At 37.1% G+C, this 19,746-nt stretch overlaps 1 protein-coding gene across 2 annotated transcripts in view; it reads left to right on the top strand.

Annotated features, from left to right (window-relative positions):
• PTPN3 (protein tyrosine phosphatase, non-receptor type 3) overlaps positions 1–19,746 on the top strand; it is an 84,073-nt gene that overhangs the window by 3,398 nt on the left and 60,929 nt on the right. For both annotated transcript variants that reach the window (XM_009996501.1, XM_009996502.1), the window contains exons 2-7: positions 6,634–6,741; positions 7,428–7,470; positions 8,158–8,236; positions 9,687–9,731; positions 10,706–10,758; positions 18,397–18,517. In XM_009996501.1, coding sequence (XP_009994803.1) covers positions 6,634–6,741; positions 7,428–7,470; positions 8,158–8,236; positions 9,687–9,731; positions 10,706–10,758; positions 18,397–18,517 — 449 coding nt within the window. The remainder of the gene's footprint in view (positions 1–6,633; positions 6,742–7,427; positions 7,471–8,157; positions 8,237–9,686; positions 9,732–10,705; positions 10,759–18,396; positions 18,518–19,746) is intronic.

Below are 19,746 nucleotides of genomic sequence, written 5' to 3' on the forward strand. Positions count from 1 at the left end.
GTAGGGAAAATGCTAGTTGTCATTCTAATATATACAGAATGTGCTCACATACCATGTTTGGATGTGTTTAATAGGTGTGTATTGAACAATAATACAAATTTATTTGTAACTTTTGGTATAAACATGCAGGAATTTCCATTATTGCTGCACTTTGGCCCATTTGCTAGGAAAGACCACTTGGGAAGTGTGCCTCTTGATGCCCAATAAATTAAATTTACTTTTGTGGAGGGATAAAATGTACAGTGTCAGATCACTTCTGCATTTCATTGATTTTTATGTTTTTAATATCTGTGATTTTTTGCTTTTAAATTAGTTAGCTTTTAGTAATACTGTTTTCTTCTAGAAATAAAATTATTAGACAGTAACAACAAGAAAAGTTACATGACTTGAAATTCAAACCATAAGGAATGTTTTTTCTTCCCCACTATCTCAGTTAAGCTCCTTCTTCCAGTATTTGAGAAGAAACAAGATTGTTAAAATTAACACAAAAAATTATTATTAGTATGTTTAAATTAATAGGCAGAGAAGCAAGTCTTAAAGGTTCTTTTTGATTGTAGATGTGAGTTTCATTATTTTAAACCCCTCGTAGTAAAATGCAGAGGTGCAGAATTCTTGTATCTTTGTCACTAAGTTTTCCTATTGTATATTATTTGATAATACAAGACAGTTTAGTGGTAATTTGTGTCCCTGCACATTCAAAGAACTACAGTATGAAGTTTCAGGCTGGCAACAAATATATAGTTTTATGCTGAGGCAGATCAGTGTACTCCATGGCTGCAAAACAGAACAGTATGAAATCTGATGATGCCTTTAAGAACAGTGAGAAAGTGATCTGATCTACAGCAGGCTTCTTAGTCTTAGCCCTTTGAGGGGCCTGGCTTTATAATAAATGGTGAAGGAAAGAATTAGCGGAGGAGAGATTTTTCTAGAGTTAGAACTTGAATGACTAACTTCATGTATATGTTTGTTTTAAATAATTTTTCAGGGAGCAGAAATGCAGTGGGTCATAACTCCATGGGCTTGAATAAATATTTTGTATGATTTTGTATAAAAAAACTGCTGTTCTGGAGTGTATGGAATCTAGATTTAAGGGATGTGCATAGAGTTGACTTGAGGTGACAGTAGATCTTGCTGAAACAGATGTTAGTAAATAGTGCAGGGGCATTAATGGAGTTCGTGACTGTCAAATTTCAGGAACATGTAGCTATTGAATCTTTTCTAGTAGAGCAAAAAAGTAAGGTTTGAGGCATTATTAGCAATAAAAAAGATACAGGAATATGATGTAGCAGATAACTTATCTTGAACAAGAATAATTGCAGTGAGGGAAATCAGTAGTGTAAACTAATAGCTTTCATAAGATGAGGTAATGTTTTCTTAAGCTCAATTTTCAGTTGCAAACAATAGAGGAGGAGAACACTGGTAGTTTGCAGGCTGAGCTGCTCACGTGTTACCGTTCTGGAAAAGGTGAGTGCTATTATACACCAGGCAGGAGTCTTCAGCCAGTGTCAAGGAAGTATTCACAATGTTAGTCTTGGTATTAAGGCCATCCTCCAGGGAATGTCACATGTCAGTCCTGGCTACTTGCAAACAAAAGAGGGAAGTTCCAGTCAGGCAGGCATAGAAGGTACAACTAGGATGCTCTGCAAGAGTCTGGATCTAAGGAAAGAAGAGGATGTTCTGTTTGTTCTAGCTAAAAAAATCTTGCACGCACTGAGTAAGAGCATCAGGTGAGTAAATAAATTCCAGGAAGAGAAAAGGACAGTTAGCAGAAGAGCAAATAAATTGGCTGTGAGTTAAATTAGTGTGAAAATTAAAAGGAAGTGTAACACTTTGTTCAAGATTATAGACATATTGGGACCAAAAGATACAGGCTGTTCAGTGGTAGATGACTGTTACAGGCTAAATTGGGAAAGAATGACCTCAAACAGCACATGGGTATCATGTCTGAAGTGAGAATGAGTTTGCAAAAGCTTAGGTGGTACTTAACTGTGAGGTTATTATTGCCCTAAAGTGGGGGCAAAGATCTTGCAGAGCGGAGGGTCACGGAGATGCTATATGTTGCACTGTCCTCCTAAAGTGTCAGTTTAACCACTCTACCATGTAGAAGTTAATGAACTGAGAAGGATTACTTGAATATTTAACCCTCCACTCGAGAAAACTAACTAATCTTCACTTCTCTTTATGCAGTTCTGAAGACACTGGGTCTTTTCCCCCCCAGTTTCTAGGCAGTATGTAACATTAAAAATAATGAAGGGCTTTTTTCCCTTCGAAATTGTATCACTTAATAGAAATTAAACTTGACTAATGTAAATTCCCTAAACATACCAGGAAGTGGTTATGGCACAGGCATAATGTAATAGGTGCTTGTTATGACTGCTTTAAATATGAATTTTTGGCCTATCCAACATATGGTGAAATTTATCTGGAGGCAGGTTTAATGGAAATGAATGGTGTGGTTATGGGGTGGTTGATGCAAACCTTTTACCAGTTCAGAGTAAGGATTGGTAAATATCAGGCAGAAGAAATAAATGGAAATTTATTTTTAGGTTGAAAACAAGCAAAGCTCAGGGAAATGGTTCTTTTTAGTAGAAAAGTTAAAATTCTTAAGATTATCTTAAGAGCTTGTGTCAAGTTAACATAATAGGCTAGTGTGGAAAGGGCATAATGTTTTTTAATCTTATTGTAAAAAGGCAAGAACTTTATTAAAAATGTCTTAACAACTTGCTGTAATGGTTAAGAGGGTTAAGGAGAACTTGGTTCTAATGCCCAGTGTAGTGGATGGTGTTCATGTTGTTTTGCTCTATTCCTGTGGTTAAGAGTGAAAATACGTTGTGTTATAAAGCACCTGACAGGCTGTAGTACTGGAGCACACTGGCTATGGACTGTATTGGAACAAATGTGAAAATTAAAAAGCAGTGATGTGACATGCTTAGCCTGCCTCACTTTACACCTACATCTCAAAATCATTTATGTGCGAAATAGATATAAGATTGTGCATTGCGAGCTGGGTCGTAACTTTATTTTTAGGTGTATAGGCTGAAAAATAATTCAAGTATTAACACAAAGATAAGTAAATGCAGATTTTCTTAAGGAAACACAACAAATACCTTCAAATTCTGGAATTTTAACAACTGAAGAAGACTGACAGTTTAAAATTACATTTTCTACTTAGCTTAGATTACTGAAGTGGATGCTTGATCTTGGCATTGTGGAAGAAATGTCATGTTTTTAATACCAGAAAGGAAGAACTGGAGCCATAGAAAAGTAGTGTTGGAAATTGTTTGTGATGGGAAATATGAAGAGGAGGAGAAGAAAATAGGAGGTAGTTAGGTGGAGGAGACTAGTACTGGTTGAGCATCTGGGTTTAGGGTTGGGAGACTCATGAGAACATTGCAAAGAGAACTGCTCCTGCTGTGCAAAAATATTTTACCAGGGAGCCTGCTTATTTTTACAGGGAAACAGTGAGGAGGCTTAGCTAATTGTGTGTGCCAGGGGAGTAGGAGGGATGCAGTTCTGAGCGGGTGGGGAGACAGAATGTGAAGCCATCTTAATTGGTACGAAGAACCAGAAGTATGAAAAATGAGAAGGGAATGTGATTGCAAAGAAAGGAGACTGAGGGGAATCACAAGTCTTGAAATTCAGAGAGAAAATTAGCAGAAGAATTTGCCTTCTGTGGTCTTCTCCTGACAAATTTGTAATGAAACCTGTTGTGCCTCAACACTTCTTTTCAATGAAGTGTATGTCTCATCCCTTGTTAATTACTGCTTTTAGTCACAATATAACATCAGTTACTCATTTAGCTCATGTTGGAAGTACGTGCCATAGATGTGCAATTATGCTTCTGAGTTGTGCAAGTGTCATGTGATGTCACTTGAAAGTGTTTTAACATTCTGCTTATAAAAATGCAACCCTTGGAAGCAGGTATGTGTATTAAGGCAGTGCGGAAGATAAATGTGTTCATGTGAAGAAATGCCCATTATTTCAGAGGTTTAAGGTGACATTTTCTATTTTCAAAGGCCCCTCTTGCATATATAGATCCGTGGTAGCAAATCTTAGGCAGTTCTGTCCAGCACTGTCAATGCGGTGTGCTCTGCTTTGAAGACTGACAGGTGCAGAGCACCATGGCTGTGTGTGACAAGGAATGCTTGGTCCTGTGGTCTTTACATGTTGCTCAGATTTCATTTTCTAAGCTGAATCCAGCTCTATGCTATTTCAGAAAAAAAAATAAATTGTTTTCATCTGTGCCATATTTTGAACATCAAGAGGAACAGCAGCCTGTTTGAAAGGAGGAGAGTCAGTATGTGCAGCTGTGGAGGAAGGAGCAGACAGAGCTGTTGCTTTTGATGGGCACAAAGACTTACAGGCCTGAGTGGGCTTGAATTTATTGCAAGACCCCAGCTGTTAGTTGTGAAAGTTAAACAAGATGGGAGACTGTTGTAGGGGAAAGGGTAGTCTCGTAAATAAGACAATCGAGTGTACTCACATAATTTTCTTGATATCATAGAATCATAGAATGGTTTGGGTTGAAAGGGACCTTAAAGATCATCTAGATCTAACCCCCTTGCCATGGGCTGGGACACCTCCCACTAGATCCATCCAACCTGCTCTTGAACTCTTCCAGGGATGGGGCATCTGCAACTTCTCAGGACACCCTGTTCCAGTGTCTCACCACCTTCACACTAAAGAATGTCTTCCTAATGTTTAAATCTTCCTTCTTCCTATTTTAATCTGTTTAATCTGTTACCCTTTATCCGCTTGCTACAAGCCCTTGTAAAAAGCCCCTCCCCAGCTTTCCTGTAACCCCTTCGGATACTGGAAGGCTGCTCTGAGTTCTCCCTGGAACTTTCTCATCTCCAGGCTGAACAGCCCCAATTCTCTCAGCCTGTTCTCATAGCAGAGGTGCTCCAACCCTCTGATCATCTTTGTGGCCCTCCTCTGGACTTTCCAGGAGCTCCATGTCCTTCTTATGTGACTTCATTCCTGAAAATAGGCACAGCTTTTCACAGGAGGCCAATAGTTGGCTGTTACCTTAACCTTGGCATCTGGAGACTGATGTAGAAGCACAGCTGAGCTACTAGAGGTTCTGCTCTAGCAGTAGGAAGTGTTGGATAATATTCCGCACTCTAAAATAAAGTAGTCAAGTTGGGCACCTTTTGTGTGAATCTTTGCTTTTCTTTTTTCATCTTTTAAATAGAAAGTAGGAAGACTGGCATATATTACTAGTTAAAGCACTTGGTTACAACGGTGTGGTACTCTGTTTAAAAAAAACAATAAAAACCAACCAAAAAAACCCCACTGTCTTCTGAACAGGACTTGAGTGTTGTATAATAAACATGGTCTAGACGAAGAGAATTGAATACAATATTGTTCTTGGCTTGTCAAGTGAGCACTCCTATGCACTGAGTAAGACTGGGGCCATCCACAAAAATGCAGTCACTGTCATGCTTATACATAATCCCTTATTTCAAGAGTTTGTTAAAGAAATTAAGAAAGCTGTTTAAGAAATCAGAACTAAATTTTTAATGATTTTGTTTCAGAACAAAGTGCTTGTCTTTTGCAGTCTAAATAATTTGACGAGTAATTTATTTAAAAAAATACATTTTGCACGTGTGCAGGTTATTTCTGCTTTTAAGAGTGAGACGTGGAAGAACATATGAAAATGAGTTTTTAATAGCTTTTTTAAATAGATAAGATACCAAGAAAAGAGGCCTGATTTTTGTTCTGTCCAACAATTTTGTATATAAAAATCTGGACCTAAAATGCTATACAGCTTTGCAAGCTATTATTATATATTAGCTTATTTAAGATTGCAATCTTGTGGAGAGTTGGTTTTTGTTCGTTTCTTTTTGTGGTTGAGTTTTTTAATAGAATTGGTTCACAGTTTTTTTTGGCAGAAGTTGTTTTGTCTGCTCTCCACAATGCTGTGGCATGGAGATAATTGTTTGGTTTGGGGAAAAATATACTATACTTCTGCTTCTGGGTCTCTGCTGCCTGTGTAATTCCCTTTTGCACCATTTTTTCTCTGATGCTGGTCCCAAGGGATGTCCAGCAGAAAGCGTTGTGGCTGAAAGGCAGCTGAGCGTGTGGAGGCTGAGGGGCAGGTGGGAGTTCAGGCTGAAGCACAGGATGCTATGGCGGTAGCTCAGCATCCTCCTCCTTTTTCTTCCCCCCATCCTCGTATATACTGACCTTACCTTCTGACAGCCGGCACAGAAACAGAGCTCGTGGTTTCGGTGGTGACAGCAGGGACTAGAGCAGCCCCAGGTGGCTGGTAGCCATCCTTGCAGACTGCAGCTCTGGAGAGCGGCATTGCTTCTAAAGGCTGAGGCCAAGGGAGGTCTTGTCTGCTTAGAAGGAAAACGCTGGGCCGATCTCAAGGACTTGAGTTCATGTCAGTTTATACGATGAGAATTCAGATGACTAATGTTATACAAAGAGATTCGCTTTGATTAAATTAGATATTTTTTAATTTATTTTAAGAATAGAGTTATTGCATTGCCAAGAAAGATTGAACCAATTAATTTGCAGCTGTTTTTATTTATGAGTTACATGTTTTTTAAAAGCAAATTTATTTCAATTCAATGTATCTGAATATATTCAAGTGTTTCACTTCAAAAGTTTTCTCATTTTCAGAAACAAGACACTGGACAGATTTTGTTGGATATGACCTATAACCAGCTGGGTGTGACAGAGAAGGAATATTTTGGTTTACAGCAAAATGAAACTTCAGTAGATTCACCTGTAAGTATAGTAAATACTAAATGTGTGTGCATGTATATGTGTGTATACATATATACGCTTAGATACATACATGTTTCATAGAATCATAGGAGGGTTGGAAGGGACCTCTGAAGATCATCGAATCCAAACCACCTGCTGCAGCAGGAACAGCTAAGGCAGATGACACAAGAATGCATCCAGACGGGTCTTGAAAGTCTCCAGAGACAGAGACTCCACAGCCTCTCTGGGCAGCCTGTTCCAATGCTCTGTCACCGTCACAGTAAAGAAGTTTTTTCTGACGTTGAGGTGGAACTTCCTGTGTTTTAGCTTGGTGCCATTTCACCTAGTCCTATTACAGGGCACCACTGAAAAGAGATTGGCCCATTCTTGACATCCACCCTTCAGATATTTATAGACATTAATGAGGTCCCCTCTCAGTCTTCTCTTCTCAAGACTAAACAGCCCCAAGTCACTCAGCCTTTCCTTGTATGACAGAAATTCTAGTCCCTTAATCATCCTTGTAGCCCTCCATTGGACTCTTTCCAGCATATCCCTGTCCCTCTTGAACTGAGGAGCCCAGAACTGGACACAGTGCTCCAGATGTGGTCTTACTTCACACATATACACATATACATGCACACATATATGCATAAATAGTATTTATTTGTAAATATTTCTAATCTATCTAATAGTTTTTCATTTCACAGCGATGGCTTGAACCAAACAAACCTATTAGAAAACAGTTAAAAGGTAAGACTTGTTTTTGGTATCTTGGTTGTTACTTTGTAGTCGTGATATTCTTACGATAGACTAGAATAAGAATCAATAAAGTTCTTAAATTAGTGTGTCCAGGTGGTGTAGATTTTCTTTAAGAGCAGGTTGTACCTCTGGCAGTCTCTTCACGTAGCTTTCTACATCTCTTACTGCTACCAGAGTGCTAATAAGATCTGGTAGGTCACTAATTTGATGCTGCAGTAACACCTAAAACTGCCTTCTTATCAGTACTGTATGTCATGGCTGTGAAGGCAGTAGGCATATCATGGTGCCAGTAAATTCCTCCTGATAGGGAATCTAAAGTACTGGGGTTTTGACAGAGCAAATGGAGCCACTTTCATGTAGATGCTTCAGATATATTTGCTGCTTTTTTCTTGGCTTAAGAGCTGTGAGACGAATATAACTAAATAATGCCTTTTATGTAAAGTAGCATATACAAACTACTTTAAATGAAAGCATAAAAATATTTGAGAGTATTTTGTTTTCATCGTTGGTGTTGGCAGATGAGGAGATACTTCTCTTTGTTTCCTGTAGTTCTATGAGAAAAATGGGTGAGATTTCTATGTGGTCATTCATATAACTTTTTTATAAATACAGAATTAAAAGCCTTGGGATCTTTCTTTTTTAAACAAAAATTATATTTGCTCTTCTAAAATATTGTAGGAGGTTTTCCCTGCACCCTTCGTTTTCGTGTAAGGTTTTTTATACCTGATCCTAACACACTTCAGCAAGAACAAACCAGGTAACTTCTGTCTGATGTTTGCTTCCATGAACCTAAGAATGTGTAGAGCCCTCCTTTTCCGTCTCCACAGCTTAACAAACAGTGATTTATTAGGTAGATAACTTCATATAACTCTGTTAAATCTGTTTGGAATTAACAGCATAATGCAATGCTTGTAATGAATGGTTTCAGCTTTGCACAGCTCCAAAATAAGTATAAGCTAGGACAACAATGGCAGTTGGTTTATTTGCACCTTTGATTCCTTTTATTTATTTATTTATTTATTTATTTATTTATTGAAACCTTCATCGCTTAAAGTGCTTGCCTATTGCATATTTTCCCCTTTTCTGATCCTTTAGTTAGTCAGATGCAATGATTAAAAAAATAAGGAAGTTCAAAGATTAAGCTGTTTGTGTGCCCTGAGTCTGTATTGAAAGTATTGTATCAACACTGAGTCAGTTTTGAACATTTGTAGTAAATTTAATGCCAAGGGTGTGGAAGGGTGGGGATTATTTTGTTTCAGGAAAAACAGATAACAGTTTTTTTGTTGTTTTTTTTTTCTAGTTTGCCCATTACTTGTAACACAAAGATCTATATGAAGTTTTAATTTTTAACCTATCTCTGAGTTTTTTGGGGTGGTGGCATACATGAATTGTAAGAAATTTTCAGTTGCCACAAAACTTTCACTGAATCCTTGTTCTGTTCAGTGCCTGTGATTTGGAATGTAGTACTCACAGGAACCCATTAATCCAGCATTTTGGTAATGTTTTAGTAGCATTTTCATGTTAATTTCAGTGATGTGAGAATATAAGTAGTACAGCATATTAAATTGTATTTCTTTTAGAAAACTTACTTGTTGACCAGTATTGATATTTGCTAGTCAAGCAGCTGTAAGCTGTTCTGCAGTTTTAAATGGAAATTATTCAAAGATATGCTCTTTATGGTTCTTTACATCCCAACTCTCCTGTATCACTATCAAGTAATACTGTCAAACATACTAACAAAAATGAGACTGAACTGCTCTTGGAGAATTAAGAGCTTTTTGTCAGCATATGCTTTAGAAGTTTCTCATCTTCCATTGAGTAGTTCCAAGATAGAATATCACAGGATTGGCTTTTTTACTTTTTTTTTTTTCATTTTTTCATTTTTGTTTATGTTTATATAGTGTTTATATAAATATTCCTGGGAGAAAGAGAGCCCAGGTTTGTAATGGTTTGGTTTTTGTAGTGTTCACTGTGGCATTAATACTGTGGTCCTGGAGTTGTAGTACAGACTGCCAAAGATCTCCAAAACTCCAAAATGAGTGGGTGTATGATTGCGTATTTGAAAATGCCGCTAAGCTTTATTCATGTGTTTATATAGTTTGCCAGGAAATCTAAGAAAATAAAATTACTATGTGTAAGCGTTTAAACCATAACTTCTAAATGTGAAACTAAATGTATGTTTGTTTTTTTTAAAAAATCTTTTCTAGGCACTTATTCTTTCTGCAGTTGAAGACTGATATTGTGGAAGGAAGGTAATAAAAAAAATCTTTGGTTTTTCTATGATTCTTTTAAAAATAAAATAGAAACAAAAATAGCCTTTTTATTCTGAGGCTATTATTGCTATAAAAATGTCCCTAGTGAAATATCTAAATCAAATTTAAAAATAACTTTAAAAATAAAAACTTTAAAAAACTTTAAAATCAAATAAAATCGCTAGGAAACGTTACAAATTTTCACCCAGCTCACTTATTAAGAACAATTTAGAAGTCTGTTGTGAATGAACTGTGGGAGATGTGTGTCTGCACATATAGTGTCAACTAGAGAGATCCTTATACAAGGATTGGTGTGCTAGGCATGGTATTCCAAGCGTGGGGAACCACTGCTTGGTGTGGTGAGCAGAAGGGATAGCAAGGAGCAACTCATGTTACTGTTTTTCATTATTTCAGGGTTATGTTCCCTAAATGGTGGGTGTGTAACCAGTCATTCCTTTGCTTGTGATTCATGTGCTTTTGTACATTTAAAAAAAAAAAGATAAAGGGAAAAAGGTGATCAGAGTATTTGTAGCATATGTAAATTGTCCCTAGGTCTTGACTTTTTTCTTCTGTGGTGTCAGTTTTGGTCATGAGCTCAGAGCTGATACTGTGCTTGGCATTTGGTTAATTTTAGTGTTTGTGTCTAACTTTAAATATACCAGACTGCAGCTTTTAAAATAATGTCTGAGCCCCATAAAAATCACTTCTCCTTTTGCTTTCCTAAATAAGCATTCAGCAAGAGTTATGAGCATCTCCTTTTAGGTCTGGTTACTTCCATTCATTTAAGCTGTTACACGGTAACTACCTTTTAATATCCAGTCCTACTGTCCTTTGACAGTCAAACTTTGTAAGAAAAAAACAGATACTTTCTGAAGGTAAATGAGAATTCACATACTGAACTAATTGCAAAGACACTGTTAGCAATATGTTTATATCATCTATGTCTAAATAAAAATATTTTTCCCTCTCTCCAGGTTGTCGTGCCCCATTAGTTCTGCTGTTGTCCTGGCATCCTATGCAGTACAATGTAAGTAATAACCCATCATTGTTTTATTAATAAATGTATTTAACCAGCTACGTTCTCTGCTGTTTGGCACTGAAAAATAAGGAAAGATTTATTCCCTTATCTATTTGTGTGGGATGTTCAGAATGCTAAAGGTGATGCTTTGTAAGGAAAGTGTTAGTTATCAAAGCAGCCTTCAGACAGGCTGAACAGAAAAAGCATACTTGTTAGGTCTGTCAAGAAAAAAAAGTTGATATAAGACTAACGTTGTTCTTTTGTATGTTTGTACTGCTGACAAAAAAGGAAGGTTTTCATTGTCATTGGAAACATGATAATGAAACTTACTGTGTGTTAGAATAGCTATGGAAAATTATTCCAGGGAAACAGAAATCTAGAGAACAGTTAAGGGGAAGGTACATTAATGATGAAGAACCTCCGATGTTCTTATGCAGTGTTTTTTCAGGGACTCGATTTATTAGATGTGTAAAACTGTTTGACACTTTGTAATACATTTAAGGTAATGCTGTGTACAAGAACTTACATCATTCTCATCTGCCTGCAACTGGCAAAAAGAAATTCTAAGGTTAATATTAGAAAAATATCTGCTGTAGGAGAACTGAAATGGACCCTGATCCTATGCCTTGCAGGCATCCTGGAGAGATACATGTTCATTCAGCAGTTTTTCACTTTCTCATTAAACAAACAGGTTGAAGGTTTAGTGAAGTCTGTATATTTGTAAAACTGATTGTAAAGAAAAGTAGACTAGGATAGCTGTGTAATTTTACTGATGTATATTTATGTCATTTCTTTGTGAAAAGGGTATCAAAGTCCACAGAAGTGATTAAGGTAATTTTGCTTTAAATATGGACCAAACAAAATAATTAACATACAGTTTTCAACAGAGAAAGTGGTAAGCTGTTGGTGTCTGTGGAAATCCCAAGTGCCTGTGAAACATTCACTTTCATGTTTATGTGTATCATATGTTGCGTCCTTTTATTAAATGGAACTTTAACCACATTCAAGCTTAGTAAGAACTGTTGCAATTAGAACAAGTTTTCCATAGTAGGCAGGAGTCCCAGTTTTATTGCCAAAGGAAATGTGTCCCTGCTCCTGTGTCCCTGGGGCACAGTAGGGCACCTGAAGGCTGAAACACTCTCAACCTTTAGGATTGCTGAATGCAGTGTTGCTGACCTGATAGTGCCAAAGGGCAAAAATGTAAAGGTTCACTGAAGAATGCAAATATTTATCACAAAGTTAGACTTCACGTGGTTTTTAAAATCAGATATGTCATGGGTAGTGTACACCAAATACCAAAGTGATTCCCTCTTCCCTTTAGTTTTATGAGAGTTCCCTTTTTAGTGCTTTGAATACCTACTAATGCAGTTCTTTGTACAAAAGGAGAATGCTAGGTCAGTTAAGATTGTAGAAGGGTATGAGTGTGTTTTAATCTTTCTCTATCCTGGTGGATTCTGGAGCTTCCCATGCAACTATTTGCCTGGTTTTGCTACTGTTATTATTATGCAGGGGTGTTTGTTTTGTTTTTGTTGTTTTTTAATTTAAAAAACCTACTATTCTCTTTTGCTAGCTGATGGCCTTTTTGTTGCTGTTTGTATGATATCTTTATTCTCTGCATCAGCCAAGAATGAAACATTCAGTAGAAAGATAAATTCCCTTTAAAAAAAAATAAATTAGTTTTGTTTTGCTACTGACTTGTTTTCTGCCATTTATCTGAAGGTGATGGCATAGGAAAAAACATTTGAAATCTGAGTAAGTCTCCTGATTTAGTCACATTTGCTAGGATTCTTGACAACTTCAGTTGCTTTAAATAAGGGTTTATTTGTGTAGTTTTGATTTCTAATCATACTTTTTAAGTAGAATTGAAGTTCTTGAACACAAGAGACCTGCTTTTTAAAAAGTGATTGTATTTGCCAAGGTTCATTTCTACCTGAGCCATTTATTACCACCACTTCTTGGTGGTTTTCAGGCTTCTGTAACTTGCCTTGTATACAGAAGGAGAGCTGATGATTTTCTGACAACTGTATTTACTTAAAAGGTGGAGAAGTTGTCACTGGGAGGGAGGGCTGAGGAAGATATCATTCTTTGTGCATGAAGTCTGATGTTTGATATTTCTGCTCTCTCTTTTTCACAATAGTTTTCACATGTGGCAGTTCTGTGGCTGAACTTCCACAGGCTTTGTCTGCATTGTGCAAAGGGACAGACAGTTGGAGGAGATGTGCTGCTTCTCTGTATTGCCCCCTGCACAGCTGTTTTGAGTTCAGCACTGCAGCTCTGAAATAAAGCTGTCTGGCATGTTACCCTACACCTTTGTGGCACACCCTGTGTTGTCTGATGGTGTTAAGCCACAGGGGAATACAAGTGGGTGTGAACACTGGATCTAAATAGTATGTGACTTAACTTCATTACGAATACAGTTCAGACATTTGAGTAAGCTGTTACTTTATTATCAGTAAATGTGCTTTGTGACAGAAATGATCAATGGATTTTGAAATGCCTTGTTAAGCATAACTTGGGTACATAACAGTGAGAGTTTCACCCTGTAATTCCCCCATCAACTTTCTTCTTCTCTGACTCTTCTAACTTGCCTTCATTCTGCCCCCTCTTTTTTTAATAAAAATTACATTGAAACCTCAGACTTGATAATTTCTGGATATCTACTTCTTTCCATAGCTAACATTTTGGATTTGTTTTTATTTGTTTGGTTTTTTTACATGAAATATTGCTCAGAAAGACATCAAGTGAGCTAAGAGATTTGCTCAAAGTTCAGTCAGGTTCCTGCTACCTTCCAGGACATCTGTAGTCGTTATGCTTGAGGCTTAAAATCAGACTGGATGAACAAAGCTTTGACCAGAATTTCTAGTGTTTGAAATTATTTACCAGATGTGTTGGGTAGCCTTAAAGATTGTGTGCATGTCCCATCTGGTCTTTTGAAGCCTGCAGCAGTGCTGTTCAGTCACAAGTACCTTTTGTCGTGTGTTACAGTATGTGTCATTGGAAGTACTGGAGTGTTATCTGTGTGATGGTGATGAAACTCTGACTACAAGAATCATGTTGGAGAGATTAATTGAAATACACTCTGACTTTTTTCCACAGAGTTCACTGTGGTCTAGGTTGCTGCTCTTCAGCTTGTTAGCATCTCTTTGTACAACTCTTCTATGACTCTCCTGATAGTTTAAGTACAGCAGCTCTTCAGCTGTTTTGGCCTGTTTTCCCTGTTTTCCTGTTGTGCTAAGCAATACATACTCCACTTCAGGAGATAATTACTTCAAGTTTGGTGTTCTCCCACTATGCCACAAATAGGTGTTTTTTTTTAAATCTGTAACACTTCAAAACAAATTACAATGCTATGATTACTGGAGAGGAGAGCCCCAAACAGGTATATTGGCCAGTGCTGTAGTTGAAGGAGCTGATTTTTATACAGTGCCTCATAGCCTAGGTGGTTATTATTCTTATGTATTTTTAACATGGATGAACCCATTAAATATTTGTGTAACTTAACTAAAAAGAGGAAAAGAACAATCCCTGTGGTCCAAGTCCATGTAGTACAGTATTCTGACAATAAGTAGTAGTGAATGCTGAGACAACATATGTGACACCTCAGTGTACATGTAAAGATACATATATCATTACCTTTCAATACTGTGTTTCACTCCCTTCTCAGCATGTTAAATCACTATTGCTATCCTTGTTTGGAAGCCAGACATGTGGCCCTAAGTATATTTTAATCTTGGACTACAGTTTTATACCATATGATTTTTACCCCTTTATAAAAGTTTATTTTGTTATATAACTGGTATGCTAAACTTGTCCCATTGTTTTGTTATTTTCTGTTTCACTGGGAACCTGATCTGCTTATGTAATTATCCTCTTTTAAAACCAGGCAACTCGTTCATTTTGTGCTTCATTCATGTCATCTAGAATATTTAACTTGGCAAAAAGTTAAGAATTCAATATGAGACTACTTGTTTTTTTTCTGGTACACTTCTCAGGTCTTTAGATTAGCTTCTGTAGGCATTCCTTTGGACAAAATTGCCCATATTCTCTCTAACTGATTCCCCATGATGCTTTGTCAACAAACCGTTCATACATTTGCCTTCTGACATCTGTAGTTACTTGGAATTCCCATATACTGGTGCCATTACTTTGTATGCAGACTTGCAGTTACTGTTTACAAGCAAATTTTGTAGAATTGGGGACTTAATTTATTTAGTGGTTTCTTCCAATAAACCATTGGTCACTCAGCTTATATTTTGGGGTAAGGCAGCACTGATCTCGTTTCTTCCACTCCTCTTCTTTGGAGTAGTATTCCACTACCCCAAAAGGGAGATGCAAGACAGAGAGAGTCAGACTCTCTTCTCTGAGTTGCAATCCAAAGGGATGACAGACAACAGAAATTTCGGCATTGGAAATGCGAAACTGAACTGGCAGGTTCCCTGAGCAACCTGATCTGACTTTGAAGAAGCCCCTTCCGAGCTAAATTTGCCTGTGTTTCTTACATGAAGTTGTTTTTGACATCCAAGCTTCCTGATACACAACCAAGATAATTATTTGAAGTAATACCATGGTGATCAATGGTTTGATGTCCAAATGGAGACCTGTGATGAGTGGTGCTCCCCAAGGGTTGATACTCGGACTGGTGCTACTTAACGTCTTTGCTGGCAACATGGACAGTGAGTGCACCCCTTCTACTCTTTTCTTATGAGATCCCACCTGGAGTACTGTGTCCAGTTCTGGAGTCCTCAACACAAAGACATGGAGGTATTGGAGCAAGTCCTGAGGAGGGCCACAGAGGTGATCAGAGGGCTGGAGCACCTCTCCTATGAAGACAGGCTGAGAGTGTCGGGGTTGCTGAGCCTGCAGAAGAGGAGGCTCCAGTTAGACCTTTTAGTAGCCTTCCAGTACCTGAAAGGGATTACAGGAAAGCTGGGGGGACACTTTCTAGCAGGGCATGTAGTGATAGGACATGGGGTAATGGTTGTAAACTGAGAGTAGATTCAGATTAGATATCAGGAAGAAATTTTTTATAATTACAATAGTGGAACACTGGGACAGGTTGTCCAGAGAGGTGGTAGAAGCCCCATCCCTGGAAACATTCAAGGTCAGGTTGGATGGGGCCCTGAGCAACCTGGTCTAGTTGAAGATGCCCCTATGCACTACAGGGAGGTTGAACCTTTAAAGGCCCCTTTCAACCCAAACCATTTTATGAATTAAAGAGCAACAATTGTCTAGAATGGAGAAAGGTAAAAATATGCTTTTTTTTTTTACTGTAACTTCATCCTCACTCAGTATCTCCTGGCTCATGGAATCAGAGCAGAAGCCATGTGAGGAGAAACTCAGATTAGAAATAGGTCTTTAATATTTCTTTTCCCTCTGTTTTCTTCTGAAGAAATCCAGTAAAGAAGTAGAAGCCTTGCAGATTTTTCTTCTTACTGAGGTCTTGATATGCCCTAACTTCTTTTTTCTACTTGGATAACTAAAATTCTGCACAAGATCATTAGTTTTCCAAGATGTCTACTAATCAGCATTTGTAGTTTCTCTTCAACTCTGACAGTTGGCTGGGGAGCTGGTGAAGCAAGTAGTACTCTAAACTGCTCCCCTTGTTGACATGACCTCAGGTAGCTAGGAGGAAGAGGAAAAAAGACCAGAGCAACCTGCCTATTTGGAAGATGAGCAAGAAGACCCTACCTCATAGTGCATGAAGGACCAGCAGTTGCCCTCTTTAGAGAAGGTAAAATTTTTACCTCATGCAAATAAAATTTAAGCGGACAATTGCATTGTCTTATTCCTGGCAGTCTGGTCTCTTCCCAGTGACAAGAGTGTAATTCAAGCTTGCTGCAGCAAAACTTAAAAATATAGGCTGTGCTTCATGGAAAAAATGGGTTGTGTTAGTGCTTAATAAAGGAAAAAGTCTTCAAGAAACTACTTGTCATCTGAAATTGTGTGGTTTATTTTTAAGTGTTATTAACATACCTACTTTGTACAAAAAGTATATTTATTGCTTTCAGTGTTATTGCCTTCGCTTTGGTCTTGACAGAGGCTTAAAGTGTTGTTAATATGTAGGTATTCCTAAAATTAATTCAGTTTCTTGTTATACTTCTGTATCTTCTGTGTTGTTTTTGTTTTGCTCTGCTCTTCAGATATAAATTGACAGAATTGTTCAGTTATATGTTTTGGTTCTAATGGTAAGTATTTAGTCTTTTGCTAGCCATTTTTTTTTGCTTCCTAATTTAAAATTTAGGCTACCTTTAAAAAGAAAGGGTTAAACAATGCAGAAAGATCTAGATTCAAAATAATTGCTTAATGTTAATTATTCCACTCTCTTTTTCACTTAAATATTTGCTTTGATGTTAACGATTAGGTGTGCAACTATATTAGCTTCTGACTGCATTTGCCTGGGAATTGTTTCCTATCACAGTGGTTCTGTTTTCTAGGCCATAGGAATCATGCATTTTGGATATGTAAGTGGCAAATGTTTATTAGTTAACCTCTGCACTACAGATACTCCGTAGTTATTGTAGCTGGAAGCTACTTCTGAAATACACAACTCTTTTTTTTTCTTCCCCTGTCGCTGTCCCCATCCCTGCTCCTAACGTGAATCATTTAAATCACTTTTTATACTTTGTATTTTCTCAAAAATAATGGTAACAAGTGGTGACAAATAAAGCTTGGGAAACTTTTAGGCTTCGTAATAAATATTTAATGATCCTTAGAGAAAAAGCAGATTAGTACAGGTTCTAGTTCTTTGCCTAAACGTAACATATTTTTTTTTTGTTTTAATCCCTTCAGATATTTCATGAAAGCACAGATTTCATGAAATAAAGATCTTGAACTACTTCCTTAATTGAAACTAAGTAAATTTGTGGCATTGGTAAACATTTTTTTAAACAAACTCCCTTCTGCCTCTAGCATTGCATCTTTATAACAAATAAGAGATTTGTATGTGTTTTTCAGGATATAAAGTTATGCTTTTAAAGAAAGCTTGCATAGACAAAGGCTAGAAATGTAGAGTCACTTAAATTTTCATTTATTTTTAGATATTCTACCAACTGTGGATAAGAATTAACTTTTGCCTAGTAACTATTCAGAAGTATCTACTGATTAGAATAGTTTTAAAGGGATAAAGTTTTAGGGAACTACTTTTTTTTTTTTTTTTTTTTTTTTTAGGACATTGTTTCAAAATTCTTTTACCTGACAGTGAGAGGTAGATACTAAGTGATAGATTCTGTTGAAGACTTCTAATATGTTGTATTCAAGTAAATTTATATCAAATTTATTTCATTTGCCATCTGTTACTGAAGCTATTTGGTGTCCTCTAATGTTACAGTGCTGCGCATCTGTGCCAACATGGTATATACTGCCTGTCTGGTGGTGTTATGGGTTGTAATGCAAAAGTAGAGCTATATATAAACTAAATAAGATACCGAGGCATTCAGGGCCTGAGATCGTAGAGTAGGTGTATTTTGAAAAAATAAAACATTTTTTTCACTGCTGTCATACAATTTCCTGTGTTCAATACTGCTTATGTTGGGAAATAATTTGCAATTTTTACTTTTCCCCATATGTATGTGTATTTTAATGAGGAGAAGGGATTTTTCCTAAATTAACTATGAAAACTTTGTGTATGTGTTTCTTATTTCCTAACAGCACAACTTGGAGACTATAATGCTTCAGTACATCATTCAGGATATCTGTCAAATTACAACTTTATACCTGAGCAGAACAAAGATTTTCTTACCAAAGTAGAATCTCTACATGAGCAACACAGGTAACATCAGCTTCTATTTTTCTCTTACCTCTTGAGTTTTGAAAGACAAATAAAAGATGCAAAAAGGCAAGCTCAAGTTCTCAGTAGTTGTAGTACAACAGACAGTTTTTTTTTCTTATGGCTTTTGTTAAATTAAGTATTTAGTTTTATCATGTAGGTGCTAGGCTAGTCACATTCAGAGTATTATGTCAATGTGTTGAAACTTTTATATAAATTTCAGTAGATCACTTAGCATTATACATTATTAATTGCAGTCATTGAGAACACTGTACTAAATGTTAGAGGGGTTTGGGGCATTTTACCATTTCTGAAAACTTATTGGTTCTTATCTACGAGGGGGGAAAAATCCACTACAAAGCATCTCAATAATGCAGTGTCTTCACTCACCTGAGAGTAAAGTCTACAACAGATGATTGGAGTTAGTTGACTGCTAATTACTCTTTCTGACCATACTGTTTTGTCCTTTGTAACACTGCAGCTTTAGAATTAGTGTTGTTGATCATATATTTGCAAGCTGAATGCAAATATGATAACCGAAGAAATTGTGAGCATTTGAGCAAATTAAATCTGAATCTTTATGAATTTGTCTTCTCTGTGTCTATCTTCACTACAGCAGAGCTAGTTCCACACTTTCCTGGTTTCTGTTTTTTTCATACCCTAAAGTATTTCCATTTTCATCTCCCCCTTGACTTTTTCCGTCATCTCTCTGTACTGTAACCTCTCCTTGTTACTTTACTGCTAGTGATTATACTGAGTAGTTTGGAACTTGGTGTGCTGCCTAGCAGACCAGAACATGCACGTAGCTATGCCATTTATGGGGTGAAACAGAGGCAACCACTGAACTCTTAACTGTAGCCATTCTGTCTCTGTAGGTACTAATCTGGACTGCTTTCCTAGCTGTTCATGTCCAGGAACACAACAGCTGAGGCCTCTACTCCTTCCATGTTAGTTTGGAGTTTTTAGCACACTCAGAAGTTTTTAGAGGGGGACATGTAGACAGATGTGAATAAATCCAGTTGTCTTTAGGAAGCAAACTTTGTGGAGATCCCTGAGAGAAGATTCAGAAGATACTTGAAGTGGTTGAGTTGAAGCCATGGCTTTAGTGCTGTAATAGCCAGAGATATAAAACTGATTATGACCTTCAGAGAACAGAACAGACTAGGAGATACTTTTAGTGCAGACAAAAATGGGGTAGGGCCTGTTGGAAAGACTCCTTTCTTTTCTGGGTC

The sequence above is a fragment of the Chaetura pelagica genome, unplaced genomic scaffold (assembly GCF_000747805.2).
Source record: "Chaetura pelagica isolate M959 unplaced genomic scaffold, ChaPel_1.0 scaffold82, whole genome shotgun sequence".
Classification (NCBI taxonomy): domain Eukaryota; kingdom Metazoa; phylum Chordata; class Aves; order Apodiformes; family Apodidae; genus Chaetura; species Chaetura pelagica.